Source organism: Leucoraja erinacea, chromosome 32, assembly GCF_028641065.1.
Source record: "Leucoraja erinacea ecotype New England chromosome 32, Leri_hhj_1, whole genome shotgun sequence".
Classification (NCBI taxonomy): domain Eukaryota; kingdom Metazoa; phylum Chordata; class Chondrichthyes; order Rajiformes; family Rajidae; genus Leucoraja; species Leucoraja erinaceus.
In genome coordinates, this window is record NC_073408.1 from 4293366 (window position 1) to 4313398 (window position 20033).

Sequence of the window (20033 nt, forward strand, 5' to 3'; positions counted from 1 at the left end):
CCATTCCGACTGAAATGGTTAGGAAATGGAGTTACTCTCAGTACATACATCCGTCACCTCCTGTAAGTGCCACTTAGTTTATGAATTTGTCCTTTTGGTTTAATTTAGTTTGGTTTAGAGATACAGCGCGGAAACAGGCCCTTCGGCCCACCGGGTCTGCGCCGACCAGCGATTCCCGCACATGAACACCATCCTACACCCACTAGGGACAATTTTTACATTTACCAAGCCAATTAATCTACAAACCTGTACGTCTTTGGAGTGTGGGAGGAAAACGAAGATCCCGGAGAAAACCCACGCAGTTCACGGGGAGAACTTACAAACTCCGTACAGACAGCGCCCGTCGTCAGGATCGAACATGGTTCTCTGGCACTGCATTCGCTGTAAGGCAGCAATTCCATTGCTGTGCCACTGTGACAACTGTTCTGGGTGGTAATTTGATTTTGAACTGTTGATTGTGGGAAATGGCTTTGACTACTTTCAGGAGAATACTGACCAATAACATGGGCGTAGATATCAAATCATCAAAAGTAAAAACTTTTAAAATAATTGCTATAGAGATATCTATTTCAATCACACTGCCAGCTTAGCCAACTTTCGAAGCTAACCATAACTCTAAATATTTCTGAAGATTACTATTACACGAGAGATTTCACATCTAGAGAATGGCTTCTTTAAGAGTGTCCTCCTTGGGATGTGCAGAAGGTACGTATGGGTTTAGCAATTAAGTGTAGGCTCATCAACACCCCTCTCAAGGCTAATCAGCGATGGATAAGAAATGTTACCTTTGCCAATAATGCCCCAAATGCAGGAAATTAAAAAATGAAGATCATTGTCAGATAACAGGTGGGTGGGAAGATTCTGATTCCATTGGGAAAGGTGATGTTAGTTAGCACGGAAATGTTTAACACATTGCCTTCACTTCATGGTTGAGCATAAGATGTTGGACTTGGAGAATGATGACACTGAGTTGTCTACCAGCCGGGTGTCGGAAGTATGTCCCACAGCGTTAACAAAATGTGGGTGGCACGGTGGCGCAGCAGTCGAGTTGCTGCCTTACAGCACCAGGGACGCGGGTTTGATCCCGACTACCGATGCTTGTCTGTACGGAGTTTGTACGTTCTCCCCGTGACCTGTGTGGGTTTTCTCCGAGATCTTTGTTTTCCTCCCACACTCCAAAGACGTACAGGTTTGTAGGTTAATTGGCTTGGTCTGGATGTAAATTGTTCCCAGTGTGTGTAGGATAGTGTTGGTGTGCACTGATCGCTGGTCGGTGCTGACACGAGGGGCCGAAGGGCCTGATTCCGCACGGTATCTCTAAACTAAACTAAATACCCAGGAAATAGGAGTTGAAGTTAGCTCTGTGGCCTTCAGTGGCCCTTTCTCCACAGTCTAGTTAGATTATGGCTGACCTGACCTTGGCCTCAACTCCATCCTGCCTTTGCCCCATAGGCCTCGATTTACATTTCACTTTGTCCCAGCCTTGAACACATCCACTGGAGAGAATATATTCAATATATATATATATATATATATATATCTCAACCCCAGAGAGTCTTCCCATCTCACTTGTATTAACAATTCCAAAAATTCATGATCCTGTTGAGAGAAGAAATATCTTCTGACTCCTGTCCGTAATGAGTGGCCCTTTAACCTGAGATTATACCCGCAAACCCCTGGGTTTTATCCCCCACCCTCCCCCTTCTTTCCTTGAGGGCCACCATCTACTCAGCTGCTAGGATCTGTATTTATTTATGCCTACTATATTCTGTTGTGCTGAAGCAAAGCAAGAATTTCATTGTCCTATCTGGGACACATGACAATAATCTCTCTTGAATCTTGAATCTCAAGTGTCCCTGCGTAGAATATCGTCCCAAGCCTCGCTCACTTACCTGTCTTCATTTACTCCACTCCATGAAAGGCCCATAATATTCAAATGAGTTTACGCCACATTGTTTGGTCTGATTAAACTATTTACTTCATATTCTATGACTGCACCAGATTTGTCCAACAATCACAAGTCCGTTCCTAATGCAAGGTTAAAAGTGTATTCGTATTTTAATGATTTCTCCCTGACAGAAAGCCCACTACAACTTGATGTAGACATCTCCAACCCTTCATCTAACTAGCTTTACAATTGAGCGGGCAACCAAGACTGCTCAGTAGGTCCGCCTGACTTCATACAAAGGCCAGCTGGTGCCAGCTTCTTCTTTGGCCCAGGGCGACATGTCAAGCATGGATGGGGCGGGGGTGTCGGACGAATCTTCGGACGTGAGATGGAGGGACTTGGCTGCCAGCTCGGAGGCTACAGTCATGAAGGGGGCGCAGCCGTACGCCGAGGTGGATGGGTAACTGGGGCCGAAGTGCATCTCGTCCACTGGGTACAGAGAGTAGGGCTGGGAACTGGGGCCGGGCCCGTTGCTGTTGCGCCCAGTGCTCTTGTACTGGGCTGGGGAGGCAGAGTCAGTGTCAGGCAGGGCGTGGTTGCCATGGTGTTGCGATGGACAGTCATTCGGCGACGGCTGCATCTGCTGGAGGTCGCAGATCGCCTCACTCTGGCTGCCGGTTTCTTGCACACTTTCCCACGAATCTCTCTGTTGAACAAATCGAGAATACATTCATCAGGTTCATAAGAGATAGGAGCAGAGTTAGGCCATTCGGCCCATCATCTACTCCGCCATTCAATCATGGCTGATCTTTCTTTCCCTCTCAACCCCATTCTCCTGCCTTCTCCCCGTAACCCCGGACACCCGTACTAATCAAGAATCTATCTCTCTGCCTTAAAAATACCCATTGCCTTGGGCTCCACAGCCTTCTGTGGCATTACGAAACGTTTCAACATTTGAGAACATCACATTGTTTAAGAGGCATCTGTGAGAATATTTGAATCACCAAGGTGTAGAAAGCTATGGAGCAACTGCTGGAACATGGGATTAGTACAGGTTAGGTACAAGGGACTGCAGATGCTGGTTTACAAGTGAAATTAACAGAGTGCTGGAGTAACTCAGCAGATCAGGCAGCAACCCTGAAGAACGTGGATAATTTTGGGTAGGGACACTTCTCTGATGAAAGGTTCCTGAACTGAAAGGTAGCTTTTAAAAAATAAATTAAATTTATTTAGGGACACAGCGTAGAAACAGGCCCTTGCGGGCAGAGCACCAAGGCAAATTCCTTGTATGTGAATACTTGGCCAATAAACGTACTTACTTCAGCCCACCACGTCCACACCAATCATGGATCACTCAGTTCTATGTTATCCCACTCTTGCATCGCACACACTAGGGGCAATCTACAGAAGTCGAACCAACAAAATCTATTCCACAGATTCACAACTCTCTGGGTGAAAATGTTTTTCCTCGTCTCCATTCTAAATGGCCTACCCGTTATTCTTAAGCTGTGGCCCCTGGTTCTAGACTCCCCCAACATCGGGAACATGTTTCCTGCCTCTAGCGTGTCCAATCCCTTAATAATCGTATATGTTTCAATAAGATGGTAAGGCCATCAAAAAGGCCAAAAGGGATTTCTGCTCCAAGCTGGAGGACGAGACGGATGTTCGGCAACTGTGGCAGGGCTTGAATGCCATCACCTCTTACAAGGTCATCATCTCTCCACTCCGCGCTGGACCACTTGGACAACAAAAACTCATATATCAGGCTGTTATTCATTGACTACAGCTCATCATCCCCTCCAAGCTGGTTACCATGTACCCGGGCCAGCTGCCTGCCCCTTTTCCGGGGATATGTCCGTGCCCGGGTGGGATTAGAAAGGGAATACGCCCTGTCTGTGGGCACCCTGAGGGAGTTCAGGGACCGCTGGGCTCCGCAGGGTGTTGAATGTATCCTCAATAAGGATTGTATCATAATTGTATAATAGTTTATTATGGATATATGTTTGTATCGTATTTATGGTGGTGGGTTCTGGCTTGTTTTATTGTAGTGTAAATATTATTTTTTTTAATAATTGAATAAATTTTTTGATTTAAAAAAAAAAAAAAAAAAAAAAAAAGCTGGTTACCATGCTCTCAGGTCTCTGCGGATCCCTCTGCAATTGGATCCTTGACTTCATCATTCACAGACCACAGTCTGTCCGTATTGGTGGAAATGTGTCATCATCGATAACCATCAGCACAGGAGCACCTCAAGACTGCGTGCTCAGCCCCCTGCTGTACTCACTCTATACTCATGACTGCATAGCCGGACACAGTGTGAACTCCATCATCAAGTTCGCTGACGACACCACTGTTGTGGGATGTATCACTGATGGGGACGAGTCAGAGTATAGAAGAAAGACTGAGCAACTGTCCATATGGTGCCAGCACAATAACCTGGCCCTCAACACCAGCAAAACCAAGGAACTGATTGTGGACTTCGGAAGGGATAGGATGGGGACCCACAGTCCCGTTTATATCAACGGGTCGATGGTGGAAAGGGTCAAGAACTTCAAATTCCTGGGCGTGCATATTTCCGAAGATCTCTCCTGGTCCCAGAACACTGATGCAATCATAAAGAAAGCTCATCAGCGCCTCTACTTCCTGAGAAGATTACGGAGAGTCGGTATGTCAAGGAGGACTCTCTCGAACTTCTACAGGTGCACAGTAGAGAGCATGCTGACCGGTTGCATCGTGGCTTGGTTCGGCAACCTGAGCGTCCAGGAGCGGAAAAGGCTGCAAAAAGTTGTAAACACTGCCCAGTCCATCATCGGCTCTGACCTCCCGTCCATCGAGGGGATCTATCACAGTTGCTGCCTCAAAAAGGCTGCCAGCATCATCAAGGACCCACACCATCCTGGCCACACACTCATCTCTCCGCTGCCATCAGGTAGAAGGTACAGGAGCCTGAAGACTGCAACGACCAGGTTCAGGAATAGCTACTTCCCCACAGCCATCAGACTATTAAACAAAACTTCAAACAAACTCTGAACTATAACGCACGTTATCTGTTTATTTATGCGTGTATATATATATATATTCTATGGTATATGGACACACTGATCTGATCTGTATTTATGCCTACAATACTCTGTTGTGCTGCAGCAAGCAAGAATTGCATTGTCCTATCTGGGACACATGATAATAAACTCTCTTGACTTGACTTGACTTGACTTGAAGATATCCTCTCATCCTCCTAAATTCCAGAGTATATAAGCCCAGTCGCTCCATTCATTCAACACATGACTGTCCCGCCATCCCGAGTACGTGGACAGGAAAGGTTAAGAGAGATATGGCCCAGATGCAGGCAAGTGGCACATGGTCACTGAGGCAACTTGCATGACGAGGCCAAGTTGGGAAAAAGGGCTTTGACTGTGCTATCTTCATGAATAGTGTCTCCCACAAACAGCGATATGATCAAGATCTATTTTAATAACACGGATTAAAATGCAAAATGGTGGCCAGGATACTAATGCCTCTGTCCCACTTAGGAAACCTGAACGGAAACCTCTGGAGACTTTGAGCCCCACCAAAGGTTTCCGTGCGGTTCCCGGAGGTTTTTATCAGTCTCCCTACCTGCTTCCACTACCTACAACCTCCGGCAACCACCTGCAACCTCCGGAAACCTTGGGTGGGGAGCAAAGTCTCCAGAGGTTTCCGTTCAGGTTTCCTAAGTGGGACAGGGGCATTTAAGACTATCGATCTAACTTTTAAATAGTGGAAAGGGATCTACTACTTGATCTGCACCGCACATTTTACTGCACCAATTTACTGTTGTGTGATGTCTTTTTTCAATTGCTGTTTTTTCTTTTTCTTTTATTCCCCACCACAAATATGTAATATGTGAAAATGTGATTCTGTTCCATTCGGTTTTGTAGTTTATTTGCACAATCCGCAAGCATTGCCACTTTTCATTTCACTGGACATCTTGTATGTGTATGTAACGAATAAACCGGACTTGACTTGACATTGACATTGACATTGTTGTCTGTGGGAAACAATAGACAGCTTTCATCCAGAAGACAGTACTGCCAATGCTGCAGTGCTTATGTTTCCAGAGTGGGATTTGAACCCACAATCTTCTGACTCAACAGTGAGAGTGAGAATGTTTTATAGTGTTTAGTTTAAGTTGTGTTTTTTAGAGAAACAGGTCTTTGGCCCACTGAGTCTGTGCCGACCAACACCGACCACCCATACACTAGTTCTATCCTATAACGCTAGGGGGCAATTTACCCAAGCCAATTAACCTACAAACCTGCACGTCTTTGCAATGTGGGAGGAAACCTGAGCATCCAGAGAAAACCCACGCCGTCTTTGACAAACTCTGTACGTGGTCAGGATCGAACCCGGGTCTCTGGCGCTGTAAGACAGGAACTCCACCACTGTACCACACTGAGGTCAGTGTGCTGTTGTGACCAAAATGTTGCCTATCCATGTTCTCCGGAGATGCTGCCTGCTGCGTTGAGTTATTCCAGCACTCTGCATTCCACGCAAGATTCCAACATCTGCAGTTCCGTGTGTTATAGAGTCATAGAGTGATATAGTGTGGAATCAGGCCCTTCGGCCCAACTTGCCCACACCGGCTAACATTTCCCACCTGCCCGCCTTTGGTCCCTAACCCTCCAAACCTGTCCTCTCCATGTACCTGTCTAACTGTTTTTTGTAAATGTTGGGATAGTCCCAACCTCTACCAACTACTGTGGCAGCTTGTTCCATACATCCGCCACCATTTGTGTGAAAAAGTTACCCCTCAGATTCCTATTAAATCTTTCCCCCTTCACCTTAAACCTAAATCGTCTGGTTCTCAATTCACCTACTCTGGACATGAGACTCTGTGCATCTACCCGATCTATTCCTCTCATGATTTTATACACTTCTATAAGATCACCCCTCATCCTCCTGCGCTACAAAGGAATAGAGTCCCAGTCTACTCAACCTGGCCCTGTGTCTTTAAGCAATAATTCAGTCAAAGAGAGGCAGATAAATGGGATGTTTTTGTCCTGTAATTCGATGTAACTGTAAAAGTTTAATGGCTTCAACTGTTAATTATCAAGGCTCAATTATCCCCTTGATGTGGTTTCTAAACTCGGTAATGAGAGAATTCTTATAATTGGCTACCTGATGACTTAGGGCAGGATGTGCAGAATGTTCTTGACAATTAATAAATTGTACAGGTAGTTATTTGAATATCCCAGCCACTGCACCACGTTAAACAGGTGTGGCGCTCTCTACAAGTGACTTATCACACAGGTACAAAGTAAGGCTATAAACTGTATTCACCAATCTCGTCAGACCTGATTCACCTGCCAACATGTTTCTAAGTATCTAAAATATATTGAAGGATGTGCTGTATATCTAAAAACACTTCATGATATTGCCTGGAGCCATTAACGTTTCTTCGGCACTTCAATTACTTTGGCACAGTGCAGTCTATTCTATTGCAGAATTTATATTCAACAAGACATTAGAGTCGAAATTTGCAGATTTACAGCCCCTGTGTTTTCAAAAAATGATTATGGCTTTTGCATTATGTTTCTGCTTGGCATAAATGAATCACCATCACATTTCTCGACAGTATTTCCATTGTTCACCTCCCTCAGGGTTAATCCTATTAAACCAGATTAACTAATGGCTTTGAGTTTCTGGCTGCCATTCAGTTACAGGTCGGAGGAATTTTCTCTGGTGGGATTATTTCTGTTTGGAAGGCAGCAAAACCTTTAGATTTCAGATACCTATACCAGTAATACTGATTTTTTTGTTGTTGCTTCAATGCCAGCTATAGCTATACAAAACCCACTAGCCAGCTACTAATCTTGCATTAAGATCACTTATCACATTTATTACTTTGTGTAGGAAGGAACTGCAGATGCTGGTTTAAACCGCAGATAGACCACAACAAGCTGGAGTAACTCAATGGGACAGGCAGCATTTCTGGGGAGAAGGAATGGGTGACGTTTCGGGTCGAGACCTTTCTTCCGACTGAAACTTGTATCCAGAGTTGTACTGTTCTACGGCAGGCACAAAATGCTGGAGTAACTCAACGGGACAGGCAGCATTTCTGGATGGAAGCAATCTGGAGAGATTGTGCTGTTCTATGTTCTGCATAGTCTCGCAGCTAGAGAGGTGTTCTCTGATTGAGAATTTCATTGAAAGGCAACAATATCTGGCCTCGAATGAAGGCCAAAACTTGTAATGTAGCTCCCTCAAAGCTTAGCTTGGTTTAGTTTATTGTCTTGTGTTGTTTATCAACAGCCATTCCTTCTCTCGAGAGATGCTGCCTGTCCCGCTGAGTTACTATCTGGTTCTATTTGTTTACCATAATTCTAGGGCATCTAACATGCTCAAGTGTCAAGGGATCAGGATTTGGCCATTCGGCCCATTGGGTCTACTCTGCCATTCAATCATGGCTAATATCTGGGAAGGAAGTCTACCAAAGCCGAGCTCCACATTCCCAGGTGACATTAAAATATACAGCGTGCCTCAGCAGTCCCGGGTTTGAATTCTTCTACAAGATTTCACACTCAGTTCAAACACAAATTCCAAAACCTTTGGTCAAAGTAGGTGCTTACTAGGACCGAAGATAGACACAAAATGGTGGATTAACTCATTTTGAAGAAGGGTCTCGACCCGAAACGCCACCTATTCCTTTTCTCCAGAGATGCTGCCTGTCCCGCTGAGTTACTCCAGCATTTGGTGTCTATCTTCGGTGTAAACCAGCATCTGCAGTTCCTTCCTACACATTTCGCTTACTTATGACCCGTCCCACTTAGGAAACCTGAACGGAAACCTCTGGAGACTTTGTGCCCCACCCAAGGTTTCCGTGCGGTTCCCAGAGGTTCCCGGAGGTTTTTGTCAGTCTCCCGACCTGCTTCCACTACCTGCAACCTCCGGCAACCACCTGCAACCTCCGGCAACCGCACGGAAACCTTGGGTGGGGCGCAAAGTCTCCAGAAGTTTCCGTTCAGGTTTCCTAAGTGGGACAGGGGCATAAGCCGCAAACAAGAGGCAAGGTGGATAGTTACGTACCAACAGGAAATGGGATGCCTCATTGGGATACGGAGGAATGAGGGGTGTCAGAGGCTGAGGCGTGAAAATGGAACTTGGTCCGGATGGGAACGTCGGCGCACGGTAATCTCCGAACGTTTCCGCAATGTAGGGGTCGAAGAGGTGCGGGTAACCAGATATCGCCGGCGGGTCACATCCAAAGGACTTGCTGCCCATTGAAGGTGAGTACATGTCCGCTGAGTACTGCTTCGATGAGTGGCAATGAGGCAAGTCGGAATCTGATAGATACGGTCTTCTAACACCATAGTAGCTGGGTATAACATGGGCACCTATGCAAATAGATACGAAATGTGTTAGCACTCACTACAACCAGCAATGAAACTCATCATCATTGGTAATCACTGGTAATAGAATTCCATCATTGGCTTTAGAAATCATTGAACCAAAGGACTTAATCCATTTCCAAATATCATTGTTTTTCCTAATCTGAGGAAGGACATTATTGCCATAGAGGGAGTACAGAGAAGGTTCACCAGACTGATTCCTGGGATGTCAGGACTTTCATATGAAGAAAGACTGGATAGACTCGGCTTGTACTCGCTAGAATTTAGAAGATTGAGGGCGGATCTTATAGAAACTTACAAAATTCTTAAGGGGTTGGACAGGCTAGGTGCAGGAAGATTGTTCCCGATGTTGGGGAAGTCCAGAACAAGAGGTCACAGTTTAAGGATAAGGGGGAAATCTTTTAGGACCGAGATGAGAAAAACATTTTTCACACAGAGAGTGGTGAATCCCTGGAATTCTCTGCCACAGAGGGTAGTTGAGGCCAGTTCATTGGCTATATTTAAGAGGGAGTTAGATGTGGCCCTTGTGGCTAAAGGGATCAGGGGGTAAGGAGAGACGGCAGGTAGAGGATACTGAGTTGGACGATCAGCCATGATCATATTGAATGGCGGTGCAGGCTCGAAGGGCCGAATGGCCTACTCCTGCACTATTTTCTATTTTCTATGTTTCTATGTTTCCTACATTTAGTTTGAGGCATCGTAGAGAATTCAAGATTCTGTTTAAGTTTAGTTTTAGAGATATAGCATGGAAACAGGCCCTTCGGCCCACCGAGTCCACACTGGCCATCGATCACCCATTCACACTAGTTCTCTCTTATCCACGTTTACATTCTACATGCTGGGGGCAATTTACAAAAGCCAATTAACCTACCGATGGGCACATCTTTGGAATGTGGGAGGAATCTGGAGCACCCAAAGAAATCCCATATGGTCACAGGAAGAGCATACAGACTCCACACAGACACACTGGGGGTCAGGGTGAGACCAAGTTATTCAAGCTGTTACAGGTAACTGAACTATCCAACGATGTACAGGTTTGTAGGTTAATTGGATTGGTGTAACTGTAAAATTGTCCCTCGCTTGTGTAGGGTAGTGCTAAAGTGCAGGGATCACTGTTCAGTACGGACTTGGTGGGCCGAAGGGCCTGTTTCCACACTGTATCTCTAAATACAGCACTGCAAACTAAAAACTAAACTAAACACTGCCTTGTACTTTGTGAATGGTTACTGTTAGTTTGTGTAACGGTTTAGACAACCTCATGAGGGAAGCACGATGAAAGACCCCTAACCATATTCTAAAAATCCTTACATTCTTTTATCTTGCAAATATATGGCAGAAAATCCCACTTACCAGACATTTGGACATAAGGTGATGGTTGAGAAGAGTTGGTTCCTGTCTGAAGAGGAAGGAGATGAAAAGTTTATTATGCAAACATAATGAGACATTATAATGCAATCAGTGGCATATTCTTGCAGTTCATTGAGTCATAGGACATGGAAACAAGCCCTTTGGCCCAAGTAAACTAGTCCCACTTGCCCATATTTGACCCATGTCCCTCCAAACATTCCCTATCCATGCAAAGTCCAAGTGTCTTTGAAATGTTATTACTGTACCAGCCTCAACTAATTGATCAATAATCAAGGGATATGGGGAGAAGGCAGGCACGGGTAATTGATTGGGGACGATCAGCCATGATCACAATGAACGGCGGTGTTGGCTCGAAGGGCCAAATGGCCTCCTCCTGCACCTATTTTCTATGTTTCTATGTTTCTATGTAAAACTTAGAGCAAGGCATCAAAATGGCAGAGTCTTGCACTACATCGATTTTCACCTCAGCAACACTTCTGAACTCGTCATTCTTTTAAACGAGACAGTTCTCATTTGACCAAAGATGGACATCCTGCAAAAAAGCAAAGGCAAGCAAACACGATAAAAGGCCTGGGATTTGCTTCCCTTCGGCCCACTATGTCTGCACTGATCATGGTATCAATCTGGAGTCATCCCATCTACCTGCACATGGACCATATCCCTCCATTCCCTGTCTATTCCTGTGTCAGTTCACATATTTTTTAAACATTGCCATCGTATCCACTTCCAACACTTACCCTGACAGCACATTCTCTGTGTAAACATTTCCCCCGCACGTCTCCTTGAATCTTTCCCTCTCTCACCTTAAACCAATGACTAAATTGTGTACAATTTTTGGTCCCCAAATTTGAGGAAGGACGTTCTTGCTATTGAGGGAGCCCAGCGTAGGTTTACAAGGTTAATTCCCGGGATGGCGGGACTGTCACATGCTGAGAGAATGGAGCGGCTGGGCTTGTACACTCTGGAGTTTAGAAGGATGAGAGGGCATCTCATTGAAACATGTAAGATTGTTAAGGGCTTGGACACGCTAGAGGCAGGAAACATGTTCCCAATGTTGGGGGAGTCCAGAACCAGGGGCCACACAGTTTGAGAATAAGGAATAAGCCATTTAGAACGGAGACGAGGAAACAGTTTTTCTCACAGAGAGTGGTGAGTCTGTGGAATTCTCTGCCTCAGAGGGTGGTGGAGGCGGGTTCTCTGGATGCTTTCAAGAGAGAGCTAGATAGGGCTCTTAAAAATAGTGGAGTCGGGATATGGGGAGAAGGCAGGAACGGGGTACTGATTGGGGATGATCAGCCATGATCACATTGAATGGCGGTGCTGGCTCGAAGGGCCAAATGGCCTCCTCCTGCACCTATTGTCTATTGTCTACTGACCTCGGAATGAATGAATGAACACTTTATTGTCACATGTGAGAAGTCACAGCAAAATTCTTTGCTCTGGTATTTGACATTTGCACCCTGGAAAAAAAACCACCAACACTATCCGTGCCTCTCTTAATTAGTAATTAGCGCTCCACGCATCGGCAGGAGCGGTGTCCGTTAGCTAAACTAGGTACGAGGTATTACGAGCTTTTGCTTGTGTTTTGTGAACAAAAACCATTTCGCTCAACCTGCCTGGTCTCACTACAATGGTGAGACATTTTTATACCCATGCCCAGACCCCTGCAAACAAGCAAGCAACAAACAAGAAGGGTTCAGACCCAAAGTGTCACCCATTCTTTTTCTCCAGAGATGCTGCCTGACCTGCTGAGTTACTCCGGCATTTTGTGCCCATCTCCAGTGTATTTCTTTGACCGCTCTGTCCTCTTCTGTTGCCACTTTCAAGGAGTTATGGATTTCCACCCCCAGAATCTTGATTAAAGGTCCTGCTGTTTACTGTACACTTTCCTCTTGATGATCACTCTTAGAGACATAGAGTGACACAGTGTGAAAACAGGCCCTTCGGCCCAACTTGACAACACCGGCCAACATATCCCAGCTATACTAGTCCCACCTGCCTGCGTTTGGTCCATATCCCTCCAAACTTGTCCTACCCATGAACCTGTCTAACTGTTTCCTAAGCGTTGGGATAGTCCCAGCCTCAACTACCTCCTCTGGCAGCTCGTTCCATACACCAACCACCCTTTGTGTGAAAAGGTTACCCTTCAGATTCCTATTAAATCTTTTTCCCTTCACCTTGAAGCTATGTCCTCTGGTCCTCAATTCCCCTACTCTGGGCAAGAGACTCTGTGCGATCTACCCGATCTATTCCGCTCATGATTTTAGACACTTCCCCACAAAATGAGAAACAAGAGATGAAATGCAGAAGGAGTTGGCCTCAATGACATCTTACTAATAACGCAAACTCTACCCCTTCCTCCTCCAGAATAATTCTTATGCAAACACACTTCAGAATTTGCATGCTCCGGGAACGCTGGCAAGTTATTTGCCTCATGTTCTACTCTCTTGAACTAAATGAACCCAGAGCTAATGTTGGATTCACCAGGGGAGTTCCATGGACTATGGGCGGGGGCTGGGGGAGAGGCCATCCACTAAGTGTCAGCACCAGCCACCAGGACGAACAGGGTGAAGCAGTCACAGGGTCGTTGCTAGATTCCCTCAGGATAAGGCACTCAATTCCTCCTCCACTTCCTGGAGTAGTGTGAATGCTTTAATCTCACATATTTATCTCTAAATGCATTTAAGAGAGAATAGATTGAGGACATGGTTAGAAATAGTAACATTACACAAAATAAACTCCAGCCATGGGCGGCACGGTGGCGCAGCGGTAGAGTTGCTGCTTTAGCACCGGGGACCCAGGTTCGATCCTGACTACGGGTGCTGTATGTACAGAGTTTGTATGTTCTCCCCGTGACCTGCATAGGTTTTCTCCAGGATCTCTGGTTTCCTCTCACAGTCCAAAGACGCACAAGTTTGTAGGTTAGTTGGCTTGGTATCATTGTAAATTGTCCCCAGTACGTATAGGACAGTGTTAGTGTGCAGGGATCGCTGGTCGGAGTGGACTCAGTTGATCGAAGGGCGTTGTATATCTAAACTAAACTAAACTAAACTTTATATATTGGGTCACACGAAGGATTGATTTTGGAAGATAATAAGTACAATAAGTTAGCTTTGATAATTTTTTTCTGAAGTGCAACAGACCATTTTTGTGATGTTAAAGAAACTAGATAAATATTTGTTGTTGTTGTTGGAAGTGAAGGAAATGTTATGGGGTTAGGATCTCAGAAACGTGATAGGGCTGTTCAATCTGGAGTGGTTTAGTGCAGTTTATTATTGTCACATGTACTGAGGAACAGAGCAAAAGTTTTGCAAAGTATCTCGGTACAGGCGGCAATAATAAACGTTGCACTCTAGCGCAACTTCACCTATCAAGATTGTACATTTATCAAAGAAATATTTACTGGGCCAGATCCAACCAATTCACATTACTCTTCGAATGAGTCCACAGGGGGGTCTGTTGAAGAAGGAAGGGGGGGCTGCCTGCTGCAGGCAGGAGATAAAACTGTTCGATTAACTTTTTGTAACGTTGTCGGCACCAGAAATGTGGTGACTCGTTTACTGCCCAGGCAAGGTCTGCGGTATAATTTTACAGGGTTGTATGCAAAACAAAATATTTCACTGTACATAAGTATAGGTGACAATAAAGTATCTTTGAATAATTGAATCATTAAATTTTACACAGACTGGCTGAATGACTAATATCCTGTGGTAGTTGTATCCAGCTGTCATTATTCCAGCCCTTCCTAGTTTTATCTCAGCTGTTATCAGGCAACTGAACCATCCTCTCACCAGCTAGAGTGTGGTATAGACCTCCCATCTACTTCCTTCAATATGTTTGAACTATCTTTATTCGGGCTTTATTGGACTTTATCATGAAGTGTTGTAGCCAGTATCCTTTATTTGTACACTGTGGGTGGTTTGATTGTAATCATATAGACAATAGACAATAGGTGCAGGAGTAGGCCATTTGGCCCTTCGAGCCAGCACCGCCATTCAATGTGATCATGGCTGATCATCCCCAATCAGTACCCCGTTCCTGCCTTCTCCCCATATCCCCATGACTCCGCTATTTTTAAGAGCCCTATCTAGCTCTCTCTTGAAAGCATCCAGAGAACCTGCCTCTACCGCCCTCTGAGGCAGAGTATTCCACAAACTCACCACTCTCTGTGAGAAAAAGTGTTTCCTCATCTCCGTTCTAAATGGCTTACTCCTTATTCTTAAACAGTGGCCCCTGGTTGTTGTCAGACTTCAAGAGCCAGAGCTGCAGGGAGAGGTTGAGCAGGCTAGGACTCTACTCCTTGGAGTGCAGGAGGATGAGGGATGATCTTATAGAAGTGTATAAAATCATGAGTCAAATAGATAGAGTAAATGCACAGAGTATTTATCCCAAAGTAGGCAAATCAACAACCAGCAAACATGAGTTTAGGGTGAGGGGAAAAGGCATAAAAGAGAGAAGACTTTTAGGACCGAGATGAGAAAATCATTTTTACACAGAGAGTGGTGAATCTGTGGAATTCTCTGCCACAGAAGGTAGCTGAGGCCACAGTTCATTGGCTATATTTAAGAGGGAGTTAGATGTGGCCCTTGTGGCTAAAGGGATCAGGGAGTATGGAGAGAAGGCAGGGATGGGACACTGAGTTGGATGATCAGCCATGATCATATCGAATGGCGGTGCAGGCTCGAAGGGCCGAATGGCCTACTCCTGCACCTATTTTCTATGTTTCCATGTTTCTATAAAGGGTGGTGGTTGTATGGAACAAACTGCCAGAGGAGGTAGTTGAGGCATTTGGACGGGTATATGGATAGGGTATGTTTAGTGCCAAATGCAGGCAAGTGGGACTAATGTAGATGAGGCATGTTGGTTGGCATGGGCAAGTTGGGCAGAAGGGCCTGTTTCCATGCTGTATGACTCTATGACTCTAAGGATCTGGAATTAGGATCATTTAGGACCAAGTCACTTCTCGCCTCATCTAAGACGACTTTGAAACGTACCTCTTTGGCAAAGCTTTTGGCCATTTGTTCTAATATCTCCTTATGCGGGTCGGTGTCATATTTTGGATCATGGCGCCCCTGTATTGAAAGAAAGAGAGCTCTGCGTTGGTATGGTGCTGTTCACAACGTTATGGTTGGTCCTCATGCAACGGAGAGCGAGTTTCGAAGGTAGTCACAGTGGTAATGCCATCACATGGCATCAAAGTCATACACTGCCTGCTCCCCAGACAAAGACATCACTCTGGCATGGCATCTCACTGCCAGGAGCCTTGTATTCAGTCCATTAAATAATGCCGAGGGATTTTCTACATCCATCCAGGACCATCGATATAGTGTTTAAGAAGGAACTGCAGATGCTGGAAAATCGAAGGTACACAAAAATGCTGGAGAAACTCAGCGGGTGCAGCTGCACCCGCTGAGTTTCTCCAGCATTTTTGTGTAACATCGCTATAGTGTTCCAAATGAATAGTGTCAACTCCAGTGCTACTACGATAAAAGTACTTTACAAATGCAAATTGTTGTTATAGTGAATATCTATTACACAGATAAAAGGCCATTCAGCCCTTTGGCTCCAAGCCAGCTCCCATCACTCCCCCTTCTTCTATCCCTGTTGTCCTACAATTCAGTCTGCCTCATGTTGGGCGCCGTGGGCAAGAAGGGCCGAAGGGCCTGTTTCCACGCTGTATGTATGACTTTATGACTCGACATGTCTCAAATGACCGTCAACTTTTGTCCCTATGGAATAATTAACCGACTAGCTCTCCTTTGGGATGTGGGGGGTGAAAACCGGAGCAGCCAGAAGAAGCCCACAGTGGGAGGACATGCAAACTCCACATGGACAGCACACAAGGTCAGGACTGAACCCAATTCACTGGAACTGAGGCAGCAGCAGTAATTGTTGAGCCACTGTGCTGTCTTGTTTATAGATTTATAGTTAGAGGCAGCACGGAAACAGGTACTTTGGCCAAATTCGTCCATGCAGACCAAGATACCTATCCCCATTAAACCCATTTGCCGATATTTCACCCTAATCCCTCTATTGTATTGTATTGTATTCAAATTTATTGTCATTGTCTCAATTATTGTATTGTATTGTATTCAAATTTATTGTCATTGTCTCAATTAGAGACAACGAAATGAATTTCCCTATTATTATATCATAAAAATAATAAAATAATAAATAGATCTCATCTACATCTTTCCCCATCCACCTGTAGCGCCTCCCGGATGTTGTAAATTATGGTTGGGGTTGAGCGCGATTAGCGCCCTCCGCAGACGCCTTCTTTGGACCCTGGCAGCTCCTACATAAAAATAATAAAATAATAAATATATCCCATCCCATTGATCCCCTGGCACATCTTCCAGATGATTCCCGCCACCTACAGCGCGATTATTTCCCGCCTCCCCTGGCAGCTCCTTCCATATATCCACCACCCACCGTGTGAAAAACATACCTCTCAGATCGCTTTGAAATCATTCCCTCATTTTAAGCCTATGCCCTCTAGTTTTAGATTTCAGTAGATGCTTTTTCCATCCAGCAAAAAAAGTTCTGACTCTCTATCCTATCTATGCCTCTCATGATTTTTGGACATTTCTAGCAGGTTTCCCAGTCACCTCCCGGCGTTCCAGGGAAAACAATACAAGTCTGGGCGATATTCGACCAATAATGAATGACGATGGAAGGACGACTTTGTATAATTTCCTGCCTCTGGGAGTTTTAGGTTGAATTGACAATACCTTGAAAGTGACTGCACACTGGAGAAGTAACATTGACTACATACAGGATACTTCTGGCCCATCCTGAAGGCAAAACAGGTTTTACATAATGCAATTCCCATCCTGTCCTGCAGTTCCACGGACAGGAACACCCTCATTGATGGGGCTGAAACTCAGAGTGAGCATGCACACATCCAAATTCACATCGTACTTGCAAAGATATGAAATGGCTCTTGGAAATACCAAATAGGGCAGTGCAGTGGTGCAGCAGGTTGGCATGGTGGTGCAGCTGGTAGAGCTGCTTCCCCACTGCACCAGAGACCCTGTACTGTTAGTGTGGAGTTTGCACGTTCTCCCTGTGACAGCGTAGGCATCCGGTTTCCTCCCACAACACAAAGACCTGCGGGTTTGCAGGTTAATGGGTGACTGCAAATTGTCCCTAGTGTGTAGGGAGTGGATGAGAAAGTGGGATGGTGTAAAAATTAGTGAGAATGGATGATGGATGGTTAGTGTGGACTCGGTGTTTCCATGTTGTATTACTAATCTCAACTAACAAACACATCTTTTATTTAGAAGGCAGTGATTGCCCACTTACAAATGAATGAATGTTTGGCCAATCCAGTGGGCATGTTAAAGGCCAAGTACACAGGGTGGGACTGCAGGCACACAAGACTAATGCCGATGGATTAGTCCTCTGCTGAAGAATGCCGGAGAATCATATTCATTGTACAATCGCCTGGTCAAGATTATTAAGATCAGTTTTCCTGTTCCCCTCAAATTCACAGTTACAAACTTCTGCATGTTGTGGTGGGATTTGAACTTAGGCCATTCAATTGTTAGTCCAGTTAGAACAGTAACTTGACCGCTGCAGCAGGTGCCATTTTAAATACCAACTTCCACAGTTCACCTGTTGTAACAGGGTAACAGCATCCAGTAAAATGCCCCTGCCCCGCTTAGGAAACCTGAACGGAAACGTCTGGAGACTTTGCGCCCCATCCAAGGTTTCCGTGCGGTTCCCGGAGGTTGCAGGTGGTTGCCGGAGGTTGCAGGTAGTGGAAGCAGGTAGGGAGACTGACAAAAACCTCCGGGAACCGCACGGAAACCTTGGGTGGGGCGCAAAGTCTCCAGAGGTTTCCGTTCAGGTTTCCTAAGTGGGACAGGGGCATTAAGGCTTCTGATTACAATACATGATCCTCATTCGCAACCAGAGATGGGGACTCCCTCCGCCAGAGCCCAGCCTGTGAATGCGGGAGCAGGACAACAGGCAGCCAACCATGTCATCTCTGGGTGCCCGCTCTACCACCCACCAAATGGAGCTGTGTCAGGGCCTGGCAGACATTGACGCCAACAGATACAACAACCTGGCTGCTCAACACCCGCCCGGCTTGAGACCTAACTATTCCTTCGGTTTATTTATGTTTCATTCGCAAGAAGAAGAAGATTCACAGCTTCCTATCCACAATATCCTCTGCAATCACCTTGGCGAGATCAACCATTATTTGGTCCTCACAACATTTCAGTACAAGAAGGAGATTGAGAACCTCGTAACATAGTGCCAAGGTAACACTCCCTTTAAAGGTAGACAAAAATGCTGGAGAAACTCAGCGGGTGAGGCAGCATCTATGGAGCGAAGGAATAGGTGACGTTTCGGGTCGAGACCCTTCTTCAGCAAGACAAAGGATATTGTGATTGACTTCTGGAAGCAAAATAATGCAACACACTCTGATATACATTGAGGGTGCCAAAGAAGAGATGGTTGAAAGCTTCAAGTTCTGAGGAATAAATATGTCCTGGACTAGCCACATTGAAGCAATGGCCATAAAAGCACACCAACACCTTAGGAAGTTTGAAATGTCCCCAAGAACTCTCACTGACTTCTACAGATGCGCTATAGAAAGCATTTCATTGAGATGCATCACAGCACGGGTTTGGGAACAGCCTCACCTCTGACGAAAGCTGATTGAGCTGAAACATTAACAGTTTCTCCTTCCACGGAAGGTGCCAGGGTTAGTGCGCACCTAAGGTTTTTATCTCAGATTGTCAGCATCTGCAGTTTTATTTAATCTTCAGCTTTTAATGATCGTCTCCCAACTTGACAACAAAATGCTCCAGAGAGGTTTATTGATGAGAACACTGTAGATAATTACTAGATTATAGTCCTTAACAACAAAGTTTGAATCCAGTATTGTTATTCCTTCCAAATGAAGCAAGCAACACATCTAAAGTATCTAGGGGTGACAGTAATGCAAGGAGTATGGCAGCATATCTTGCCCCTACAACAGCAATATCTGCTTCAAAACCCTTCTTCACCGCTTGGGCAGTCTGCACCCTAGCGGCATAAACATTGAATTCTCCAATTTCCGGTAGCCCTTGCTGTCTCCTCCCCTTCTCAGCTCTCCCTCAGCCCTCGGGCTCCTCCTCTTCCTTTTTCCTTTCTTCTCCCCCCACCTCACCCCCCTCCCCCCCCCCCCCCCCCCCCCCCCCCCCCTCCCCCCACATCGGTCTGAAGAAGGGATTCGGCCCGAAACGTTGCCTATTTCCTTCGCTCCATAGATGCTGCTGCACCCGCTGAGTTTCTCCAGCACTTTTGTCTACCACAGATAGATTCTTGATTAGTTCGGGTGTCAGAGGTTATAGGGAGAAGGCAGGAGAATGGGGTTAGGGGGGAGAGATAGATCA

The 20033-nt window shown here is 45.5% G+C and overlaps 1 protein-coding gene across 1 annotated transcript in view; it reads right to left on the reverse strand.

Moving 5' to 3' along the window:
* Positions 1 to 1766: 1766 nt before the first annotated feature.
* Positions 1767 to 20033, reverse strand: part of LOC129712213 (POU domain class 2-associating factor 2-like) — a 33619-nt gene continuing 15352 nt past the window's right edge. The window contains exons 4-6 of the mRNA XM_055660471.1: positions 10627 to 10672; positions 8954 to 9261; positions 1767 to 2594 (exon numbers count right to left, since the gene is read on the reverse strand). Coding sequence (XP_055516446.1) covers positions 2160 to 2594; positions 8954 to 9261; positions 10627 to 10672 — 789 coding nt within the window. The 3' untranslated portion in view covers positions 1767 to 2159. The remainder of the gene's footprint in view (positions 2595 to 8953; positions 9262 to 10626; positions 10673 to 20033) is intronic.